This window comes from Camarhynchus parvulus, chromosome 4 (assembly GCF_901933205.1).
Source record: "Camarhynchus parvulus chromosome 4, STF_HiC, whole genome shotgun sequence".
NCBI classification, from domain to species: domain Eukaryota; kingdom Metazoa; phylum Chordata; class Aves; order Passeriformes; family Thraupidae; genus Camarhynchus; species Camarhynchus parvulus.
Window position 1 is genome coordinate 49,627,095 of NC_044574.1, and position 12,100 is coordinate 49,639,194.

Genomic DNA, 12,100 nt, shown 5'->3' on the forward strand with positions numbered 1-12,100 from the left:
ACAGCATAACAAAGTGCATAACTTGTCACTTTTTCTAACATGCATGAAGCCTGGGAACTATCTTTTTATAACAAATGAAATAGTATTTTAAAGGCAAAACACAATTGTGACCATTTGTTGGAAATATCACTTTTTTTTTACAGTACACCATTAACTAAATCCAGAAAATACCTTCAATTTTGTGCACAGGATTTGATTTAAAATATTTGACCTGTTCTAATGAAAGGCATCCCTGCTCATAGCAGGGAGGCTGGAACTACATGATCTTTAAGGTCCCATCCAAGCCAGGACATTCTGTGAGTCTCTTTATCAATCTACCAGCTCACAGCCCTAGATATAACCTTGATACACACGTGTTTCATGAAACACACACAAGATCAGTGCCAACAAAGGCTGCAGTGTCTAGAAGCCATCAGCCAGAGCCAGCGTTACACAAGCCAACATCAGCTAACAGCCCGCATGGTTACTGCTTATTTTGATAACTGCAGTTCCACAGTGCTGTAATTGCACATCAGGAAACTTCTGGCAAATCCCTGCAGGACCACAAATGTAGAAACCAAAATCTGCACATTCCCCACCCACAAAACTGAGTCTAAAGCATTTCATCAAAACCAGACTGACATTTATGCTAGTAAGCAGAAAGTGAGCAGATTTAGCAAGGGCTGTCTATCCAGTTACTCTGAAATAACTGTTTTGGATTTGTGGAGCTTTCTTTTTTTCTGAAACAAAATGACATTTCATTAAACAATTTTTAATCTTTTCATTTTATTAGATTAATGAAGGAGAAGGCACTCATTCTGAACCAAGAATAATACACAGTTAACTATTATTCTGGATGATTCCATTGCTCCTGTCCTTTGCACTAGTTAGTTATTTTTTGTTGTAGATAAGCCTTAAGAGTAGAGACTGTATTTACAAGCCACACGAACAAACAACGTATACTAGTAGAAGAGTTCATAAAACTTTGAGAAAGATGAAATGCAAATTGTGAAACTAGGCATGATATTACATGTGACAAAAAACCCCAAACATGTGAAGTCCACACTGACATTCAGACATATCCTAGGGCACGACAAGGCCTTACATTGGCTATCTGTTCGCAAGTCTTTTGCTCAAATAAACAGCTTTTGTCTGCAGAAAAGTAGATTTTCCCAATACTCAAACAACTTTTTTTTTTTAATGGTATGTGAAATAGTTTCTTCCAAAATATATTCCACACCCATCTGAATATAATCTGTTACAATTACAGAACAAACAGACCTATGGATTTATGTGGTATTAATTTTGATTTTTATTTCACAGGACAAGAAAAATGCACACAATTTTGAAGGTTTACAGTTTCACCAGTACACAATGTGTTCACATCTTGCAGTATGTGGCATTTTTCTTCAACTCCCAGCTTCTAGAGCCAAGCATATTACAAGGGAATTTAAACCTCTACCCAAGTCTGTAGGCTTAATAACTGTAAAGGGAAAGCTTGTGAAAATGTGGATCGATTGTTCCATACAGACTCAGAAACTGGAAGCTATACCAATTTTCTTTCCAATTGCAGGATTTTTCTTGAAAATGGCTGCAAACAACCAGAGCTGTGGAACACGGGTTGGCAAATTCACTTACCGGCAGCAAATTGGAGACTCTCTGGTAAGAGGAGACATACCTCACCTGATCTTGTTAGAATTTAATTTCTCTTTACCAGCCCTTTGTTTACAGGCTGATCTCTCACTAGAGAGAAAGACGCAGAGGAAGCAAGAGAAAGAATCCGCAATTTCATCCAACTACTACTTACTACCAATGCTACTTGGTATCAGGGATGTCCCATAGCAAAAGCTGAGGGGCACTTTGTTCTCAAGACCTTTTGCAGTGGTTACCTCAAGCCAAGGATGTTGCTACTCAGCACTGCATTGCAGACCTTGTCAGACTTGGAATTCTTACATCTGAACCCTGTGCCAGTGAACCGGAATGAGGCCATGCATGAGAAAAACCAATATCCCTATGGCAGGAAAGAACAGGCTGAAGCAACAGCCTCAGTCAAACCCAAGAGGCAATTATGTCTCCTATGACTCACAAAGTTTAATGAAAAGGCCTGTTACTGGTATTCTGGACCCTGGGTTGTCTACAGCTAGTTTGGAAAGGTATAACCAAAAAGGCATTGCAGAAGCAAAATACCAAAGACTGGTACTGGGAGCTCTTAAGGACTGAAAACTGGGAATAAACAAAAGGACACTACCAGTCACAAAACAACAGTGCAAGTAAGTGAGGTATGACCACGTGCATGACAGAAATGGCATTTTAATTAATTGCCTATTTTTTCCCCCATGGGATCACTACATTATCCACAGTACTGGATGATCCTATGTAAGGAAAAACTGAGGTGTGTTGTTTGCAGGATCCCTGATTCACCTGTTGCAAAAATAACATTTCTGGTTTCCAAAGAAGGAAGTAGGGAGAGAAGGTGCAGGACAGGAAACAATGCAGCTGTGGAGGAACTGCATTCTGTGATGCCCTCTGGTAGCAATTCCTGCCTCAAACTGAACTAATACCTGAAATCATGCTGTCATAGGTAATGCCATTGTATTCTCTGTTTCTCATATGGTTGATACAAAATGTAAATACAAAACACAGCTGCAACCGAAACTTTGTACTTTAAAGTACAAAGTAAGCATTTTATTTTTCAGTTAATGACTTTTCTATGGTCCTAAGAGCTCAAAATACTAGCTATTAGGTCTACTTCAAGAGATGCACCTCAAGAAGACCACCCAACAAAGTGGTATTTGGGTAACTCCTAAATAGAGGAGTTGGATTCCCTTGCATAAGAAAAGGTTTTATTCAACCAACACCTGAGTATTTTAGTGCCAGCATGATCTGAGTGTGTATAATGCAGTGTAGGAGCAGGATATTATGTACAACCAAAAATCCAACCTCCTATTGCTAATAGCTACCATGTCAGCTGGATGCAGATCACTCTGGAAAGCTATGATTAGTCATGTGGGAAGTGTCTTGTAGAAAAGAGTTCTTATCTGAATTTTTGAAACCAATCCTTCCTTATCAGGTCAGATACTTCTGTATTTTTAAAATGAAGGCAACATCAATTTCTTCCTTAAACAGCTTTCAAGTGTTCACATCAGCTTCCTGAAGGAAATAAGTGGACTAAGTGCTTCTACTCAACCTGCAACCATTATATGTGCAATTTTAAACCTGTCTCTTGCCACTGATTTAGGTAAGCAGAGACTGTTATAACGAGTCAGAAATCCAGCTTCCACGATGAAGTAATACAGCATTAATTTCCAGCAGAGCAACCGGGTGATTTAAAATGGTCAAAAAACATTTTTTGGCAATTCACTCATAACTAAGCCTTGTACAACCAAAAATCCAACCTCCTATTGCTAATAATTCACTCATAACTAAGCCTTGAAAAAGACAATCCCAGAGGAAAATATTTGAGGGAAAATAACAGGGGCTCTAAAACCTATGTACCTTTACATAGATAGACACATAAATAGATGCCTTGGCTTCTTAACAGTGTGAAATTCATTACCATCTGCTAACACCAACACCACAGGCTTGTCTTCTAGAAGTCCTTACCTTATACAGATAATGTAAAGACCAAGGAGACCAGCAGAACTCCCAGGCAGGATGCAGGGAAATTTCAGAGCCACAGCAATAGGCAGGTGCTGTGCACTGTGTCTAAGTTCTGTTCTGATACTTGGTGAGGCAATGTGAACAGAAATGATGCAACATGTAAATGTTGCCTTTCACACAACACCCCATCGTAACAACTGCAAATTTCCAGTCTCCTGTTAAAAAACACCAACATCAAAGCAGGACTAATTGCCATGAAAAATCACTATTATATTTCAGCTCAAGCATTGTTTTTTAAAAAGTAAACAAATAAGGCTGTTTTAAAAAAACAGGTTTTGTAAAATTTACCCTTGTGTAATACTAATTTGCTTACACAGTACCATACAGCTCTGCACTATACAGCTCATTATTTGTGCCCTGACAGACACTGAACATGCACATAAGCCAGTACTTGCACAAAAATCAATCATTACCTAGCCTAATGAAATTGCAGTTCCTGAGATTATTGCTGATTTTCTTTGGTCATCAAGACTCCCAAAAACTACCATGATCCTTGGTATGCAGGAAGACTTCAGCTGATGTTTAAAATTGGTCTTTGTTTTGCACACTAATTCATTTTTCCCTCCAGAAGATAATGGCAAGAAAAGCCACACAGAATATATTCCCTCTTCAGATAGCAGCTCAAAAGCTTCAGTAATGTGAACATTTCTACAATGACTATAACCTACCTAAACTGTGACTTTGGAGGGGAAGAAGGAAGTTCAGTTTTCATTCCTATTTGTCTTGACCTCTATCCTCAATAAACAGATGGAGCAATGGTTATCAGCACCAGATGTAACTGTTTTAGAATCATGGAATCCTGTCCAGTAGGAATCAGACTCTGGCTGTCAATACTTTTCAAAAAGGCTGCAAGCAGCGCCCAGAATGCAATAAATCTTTTCTACTTCCAACCTTAGCTGGTTTCAAACCAGCAAGATACTGTCAGAGTTTTTCACTCCTTTTACCCATTCTATAAAGCACAACTTCACAGCACATGTGGTATTTGAGAAATCCAGAACCCCAGATGTTAGTATGCATGAGGGAAATCCCCCAGGGGGAAAAAACTAAACTGCATACAGTTGCACCCCAAAGTATGATGAAAAAATATCACCATCTGCCACTCCAGAAAAAATAATTACCCATTCAGTACTGGAACCCAATTTCTTCACCCATACAGCAAGTGTTCCCTTATCATTAGTCTAGAGCTGGACATCTCAGAAAATCAAGGAATGCACAGACTGAAGAAAGAGGTAAGCAGACTGAGGGAAGAGTTTGTGGGTACAGCTGTACTGCAGAACAAGCATGATGCTGAGAATCTCGGGCCAATCCGCAGAGTCTGCATTCCTGGCCCTGAGAGCTGCATTCAAACTGTGGCCTTATGCTGTCCTAAGCTTGAGGCTGGAATGCTCAGAAGATCTGCAAAAAATAATTACTAAAGGCATCAAGGAATGCAAAAAGCAACTTCCAAAATGGACAAATCCTCAGTTAGTGTAAATCACCACAGATCAACTACAGGCAGCTACACCAGTGGAGACTTCCATTGACAAACTCAGTTAATTTGCAGCACAGCTTAAAATGATCAAATCCCAAGTGATCTTGCACTAGAACAGGGCCTGAACACTTTGCTTTACTAATTAAATACTTAACAGTTATATAGCATGGTTACTACAAAGCATTAGTAAACCTCCCATCGGTTTAGAGGAAGGTTTTTCCAACCTTCCTGTACATATGCGGTGGTAGAAAAATAGATCTGGTAGACATCATTTTTAAAAGCTAATTAATATCAACGGCAAGGCATCTTAAAAGGTGTTTCAAAAACCAGTGCACTTACCAAAAACCAACCAACCAAACATATTTTCAAAGTCTCCCCACACAGGAACTTTAACTGCAATATGTTTTCCAAGCTTTGGGCATAAATTTCCTAACTAATTCAGAGGCTGCTCTCTCAATTTCTGCTATCTCAATATGAATTTTAAAAGTTTTGCAATTTTTTTTTAAATTTTTACTTTGAAGTGATAAATGTTCAAGAAAACATCTGCAAGGGCTCATTCTTTGCCCCGCTGACAGAAGTCATAACTCTGCATTTGGCCTTAGATCAATAGTGATGGGGGCTGAATTATTCAGTAATGCACTGCTATACACCACCCCATTTAATTATAACACAGAGCACTATTAACACCTAAATACACTTTTACTTGAACAGCAAAGTCTTAAAATAAGAAAAGGAAATTCAAGAAATATGGGCAATATCTTTAATCTTAAAATGTGGAGAGTGTTTCATCATTTTCAACACTGCTAAATTAAATAAAGCCCTTGTTCAATTGCCTGTCCTCAGTTCATAAAATCAATTGCTTCCGAAACCTGGAAGATGCATCAACTTTCAATCAGTGATAAACGTAAATAAGCAAAAAACTGGCTGGGTTTTCCATCACATAGTTTGTATGATAGCCATTACAACTGAGAAATATTTAAAAATGTGTATAAAAACCGGAATTTTTCCACAATGGAGCTGTATTTTTTTATATTCAGTAACAACATACCTTTTAACCAGAAGTGTAAACTAACCTATCTTTACTGATTTCAGTGGAACTTGGCTGTTCCACAACAGGTCCAGGATGGGCAGAGGTTTATACTGTGCTCCAACACACTCCATCAAAAATTTTAAAAAAATAGAAAAGAAAACACTCCCATGCTTTTCTCTCCAAAAATGAGATGTACTGTTACAGGTGAAACACTTTAACAGATACATATTAAAAACATTCTGGTACACAGTTAAAAAATACAAACAAAAAAAAAACCAAACCAAAAAAATCAATCAAACAAACAAAAAATCCCAACATTTGTAACGCAACAGTCTAGACAGACTATCATCTCAAAATCTAAAACATCAAAAATCATAGGATCTACTTCTCACTCCGTATGTTCTTCCCTCCTCCAGTTTCAGCCTAATTCTTAATTTAACTCATTCAAACATCTCTGCCAGAGAAAGTCAAAACAATAATGTCAAATTTAAGAAAATGCAGAAGGTGTTAAACATAGCAATACAGTGCCAGTCTATGTGGCAGTGTATTAGGAGCTAAGCTGAATACCAAGCACCTCACTCAGACAATGCTCAAATACAAATAATAACTTTCTTCCTTTAGTAATTTTATCCATCTGCAACAGTACATTTTGTTTTTCTTACAAAAGGTCTTAAAGTTTTGTTTACACGTAGACCAGTGCTTGATATTTGAATGACACACACAAAACCCACGTCTGCCAACTTAATCTGTCACAGCTGCCAGTGTCAAGTATACCAATGTTTAATTTTATGGTGAAAAGGCATCACAGGTCCCCCCCCCAACCCCCATACATTCTCCTGGTTTATACATCTATGCTTACCAGTATGCTTAAATTGGCCTTTCTTAAATAATTGAAATATAAAACAGGTATTAACTTACCTTACGCCCATCACTTGCATGGCAGTTCACATTTAAAGGAGTCAATAAAGCCATCAGCTTTTCTTCATTACCACTCCTGTAAATGAGGAGAATATTATGGAAAGGGTGGGAAAAGGGCAGAGCTCTTTGATATCTATCTCAGCAAATATTTTGCAAAGTATAGTATATTTGAAATTTGTACTGTGGCAGGGAGACTGTTGGATGGTTAAAGAATCTTTTGAACATTTCAAAATCAAGGGTAAATACAAAAAAGAATACTACATTTGCAGTTAAATATGTTGCTAAAGATCATACAAAAACACCTCAATTTCTCTCCTTAACCTCGTATTTCCTTTTTCTAATTCTACAGATCCTCTGAAAGCCATTTGTCGAAATAAATGTTCTGAATTTAATATATTTTCATAGCATATGGCCCATAACATTTGAAACAGCTATATACCAATACCCAGAAAATTTTTTTAGAAGGGTTAACAGGCTATATAAAATGGTCTTGTGCAGTCAGAAGGAAGGATGAAAAGCGCCTTCGCAATATACAATTGAACTTTACACCTTTTGTATAGGCTTCATTATGCTCTGTTCGGATAAAACCTATTTTCAAAATACATCCTACGGCAGAAGTAAAAACCCAAAGAAAAAAAATATTCCAATATTTAAATTGCCCCTAAAAAGAACAGTCACAAAACAATAAAGAGGATTTAAGCAGCTTAAAGCAAAAACTCAATATTAACCTTATAACCACCATAGTGGGGGATTTCAATTACATAAACAGGCTTTTACATTTGTACCAGACTAAAGTCTGAAGAGATTTATGCTAATTAAGTGGTTTGCTTGCAGCATTTCATGGAAAGGCAATGACAAAACAGTACTATTTTAAAAACCCCTTTTCCTCGCCTGCTTCCACCCCCAAAATATGTTTTATATTCTAAGCAGCACTCACCTTGCAGCTTCCAGGAGTTCGTCCTTCTTGTATTCACCTAAATGATTGCAAAATATCATGCTGTTAGCATTTGGCAGAAGACAGATTAAGAAATGCAGTAGGAAGCAAATACAGAATTAAAACAGAGAAGAGGAGAAAAAAGCCCACACCCCGCTGGGTGATGGAGCTGTGACGTTAGCCAGCTTGTGGAGGCAGCATCACCAGTACCTTGGAGACGGGCAGCAAACTGACGCATCTTCTTGTCCAATCCTCAGATGGAAAGGCTTTCTTCGGACAACCAATGACTGCGAAATCTTGTGTCCAGAAACACAGTCCCGCTGATAGCAGCATGTCAGCTGAAGACAATGTCCCCACCCCCTGCCCTATTCAGTATGTCACATTATACTTGGGAAGCATAATAAATTCCAAGACAAAGCAAGGCAGTGCGGCTTTTGAAAAGGTACAAATTACTGATCTCCAAGGCTCTCACCTGCCTATTTGAATGGTAATATTACACTTCACTAAGTTCTTTAGAACAGCACGGATTATTAAAAAAAATCCAGGTATTATATCATCAGCCGCTTTCCAACAAAACACACATTTGAAATAAAAAGCACAGACAAAAGAGGATGAACTCTGCAACAGATTTTGCTACGAGACTCTGAGATTAGAGATAACCACGAGTAATAATGTTAAAGCAACATTTATATTTGAAGTCCTGAGTTAAAACAGACAACTCACAAGGGTTGCTGCAGCACAGGATTAAAATTGCATGTTAGTCTTTTAAAAAGAGCATGGGACAAGATAACCTACGGAAGTAAGACAGATTCTACAAAGCTGAATCATTATGACATTGTGCAATACAAATGGAATGGAATTTCAAGTCAGAAATTAGAAAAATAGCTGTTTAGCAGCTTTGTGCAGTCAGAGAACAGAGTGAATCCTAGACCCAAAAGGTAGAGGGTTTGAAAAACATACTGTATACCATCTGCCAGAGAATTAAAGCCTCTAACCAAAATGCTGTAAGAAAAACAGGAAGAAGAAGCTGTCACAAAAGAGGAAAAAAACCCCTGTGTGCTGCCTCCTATGCGTAATTGTAATAAGCCTCCAGTGAAACTCTCACTACAGGTGAGGAAAGGCACTGGGCCATGGAAAATGCCAGATCGGTTGGCAGGTAAGATGGAAGGCTCATCTGAAAAGATCCCTTAAAGAACAGCTGTAAGGTGCAGGAGGAGGGTTGGACTCCCCATCTACCAGCAAGAGCTTGGTCCTCCCCCCACCATGGCTTCTCCAGCTAACAGCAGAGGGTGACAGGAACCACAACAAAACCAGACCTTTCCTGAAGGAGTCCTCTTTATTTCAGCATCCTGCCTTCACACAAGGGTAAGGAGGAGGGAGAGTACACACAGCCATGCACTTCCTGCCCATTCCCTTGGATGCAGATGGGGAATTTTCAAAAGCAATATCTACATCTTATCATACTGGTGATTTTTCCTTTCACAGCTGTGTTTAATTGCTTTCTGAATAATATTCATCTTTGGGAATTCACAACAACCTGCAGCAAGGAGTTCTGTCATGCCACTCACATGATGGGTCTCCTAACAGAGCTGTTCTGTGTTGCTGAACCCCAGCAATGGAGCAAGTAAGTTCAAAGCAAAGGTGAAACTGGTTATTTCAAATATAGGCCAGGAAGGTTAACCTAGCTTTTGAAATAATTTATGTCTATGTTAAGGAAAGCTTCATCATGAGACAAATCAAATGGCACAGAAATATGACTGCCTTTGACTTCTACCACTCTTCAGCTTCATCAGAAGGGGGGCCTGTCCACCACAGGCAACAGCCCTTTCTAAGCCATGGTACATGTTCCTCTTTTTTTATTTTAATGAAGATAAAGTACTGGGCACAGTTGTGAGTGTTTCAAATCAATGGTAAGTGAAAAGCTTTGGCCAGCATGTGAAGAAGAAAAAAAGACCCTTTATTACTACTGCATTGTTTGTGCAACAATCTCAAACAGCTGGATTTCCTGCAGTAGAGTTATTTGGCCTGTATTATATCAACACTTTAGAGACATAACCAGACTAAAATACCTCTTTGCACATTTTGATTTGGCAATGCACCTAGTAGTCCTAACCAGGCTTTTGAACATACTAGGTTAGAGAAGAGTAATAACATTTTTCCTTCATGCTCAGTAAGTTAGTATTTTGTCACACAAAAGCTGTTTCCTCTAATACTTTGAATAGCAGAAGCCTTACTGTCCAATGAAAAAGGAAAGCTGTGGCTCTTGATTTAGGAATGTCCCCATGTATGCCCAATTAGATCAGTTAGTTTTACTAACCAGTTCTTTTTTAAAAAAGGTATTTACAGACAGCATTGGAATCCATACGTGTCATTTTTGAAATTCATCATGGTTCTCCCACACCGATTAGGATTAGGAAAACATTATTTTATAATTGGCAAACTTTATTACTCTCAAAGAGCCACTGTATTTTGCAAATCAAAACCTAAAATCCTAAAAGCATTTACAGCACACCACCAGGTTTGCTAAGAAAAAAAAAAAAAAAAAAGGTCAAGTGAGCTCCACAGGCTCTGTGGGATGAAGAGGAACCCCTTGGGCACTGGAGCAGGCAGCTGGTGGGATAGCACAGAGCCGAGAGGGGTCTGGCTGACGGCATTTGGGAGAAGCGGGTGGCGCTGGCTGCAGGACCGACTGCCGCTGGCACAGGCTGTGCTCCCAGCAGAGGGCTCTGCCAACACAGCCAACGACGCTTGGCCATGCAGCTTATCAAAGGCCATCCTGCAGCTATTGGCCACAGCTACCTCATCAAATATTCATTTGCAAGCATTTGAAAACAAACCATGCGTGCACGGGCAGAGATGAATTTCAAGTTCTAAGCAGAAGTACAGGAATACAGACCATCAACCTCACATAACACTTCTGTTCAAAGAATGTCAAACTGACTTTAAGTAAGCTAATAACATCTCTTAAAGAGCTCCTCTAGGCAGGTTAGAATTTATAGTTTTGCAAAAGGGCATCTGCATGCCAGGCAGCCCAGAGACAGCTGGCCTGGGAATTTCTTAAGGCAAAGACAAGGTGTGAAATAAGGAGCAGAGAGTACCATAGCAAAGCAGCGTCCCTGTTCTTATCTCATCAGACAAAAGCTAGTAGGGAGGCAGAAACCACTCAGTAGTATTCACTGCATCTGATCAATTTCATTGTCTACAGCTTGCTCAGCATTCTTTAAATGAATTTCTCTACTTGATCCCAGCTCCAGATCACACCACTGCTGCTCCCATTTATGCTGGAATGAGAAAGTCACCACAGCTAACCACAGATAATCAGTGTCTCAGATCACAGCTACCACCAGGCAGCTAACCAGCTCTCTTTCTGTTCCCCTCCCAGGAGAAAACCAGTTACCTCCAACACTCCTGATCAGCTGCTGCTACGCTCTCACTGCTGTGTCTGGCCCTAGCTGCATTCTGCAGTAGCTGATTAGCAAATTAGCAAATGCTTATTAACTATCAGACATCAGTGGCTGCTTGCACCTGGCAGTTGAGCAGATCAGCAGCGGGAAGCTGGGAAAAAATAACATAATGAATCTATCTTTACAGACAACCCTATTTCAGTCTCTCCTAAAAGTCTTGTAATTTCAATGGAATACTGAAAAACATATCTAAATGCATGGCATAAATCAACATTGCTTTTTCAATGCAACTGCACTCAAAACCAAGGTGAATTCCTTTCCTATCCCTCCATACACATCAGCCAATACAGAAAGCAGCCAGATCTAAAATGTCAAGCTGGACAAAGCAGGTTTTGCTTCACCATAATATCATGTCAGCTTTCCACAGTGAAGACAATTTCCTAAAAAATAACATCACAAATTAAACCAAGCCATTACTATCCAATGGCAACATATAATGGAAACAAAATGGATTAACATATTCTAAACCAAACAGAAAAACTAAAGAGGTTTTTCCATATGAAGTTGTACATTATATGGAATCAATTTAAAATCAATTCCAATTAACACAATTATAAATTTAAATCCCCAGAATATTTAAACACAGTAAAAAATTTTAAGCCAGCCAATGATCCCCTGCTTCTGACCTGTGACAAAGGAATGTG

General features: G+C 38.9%; 1 protein-coding gene across 1 annotated transcript in view; it reads right to left on the minus strand.

Annotated features, from left to right (window-relative positions):
• Positions 1-12,100, minus strand: part of TNKS (tankyrase) — a 128,570-nt gene that overhangs the window by 55,609 nt on the left and 60,861 nt on the right. Inside the window, 2 exon segments of the mRNA XM_030947785.1 lie at positions 7,059-7,134; positions 7,996-8,032. Of these exon segments, the coding sequence (XP_030803645.1) occupies positions 7,059-7,134; positions 7,996-8,032 (113 nt within the window).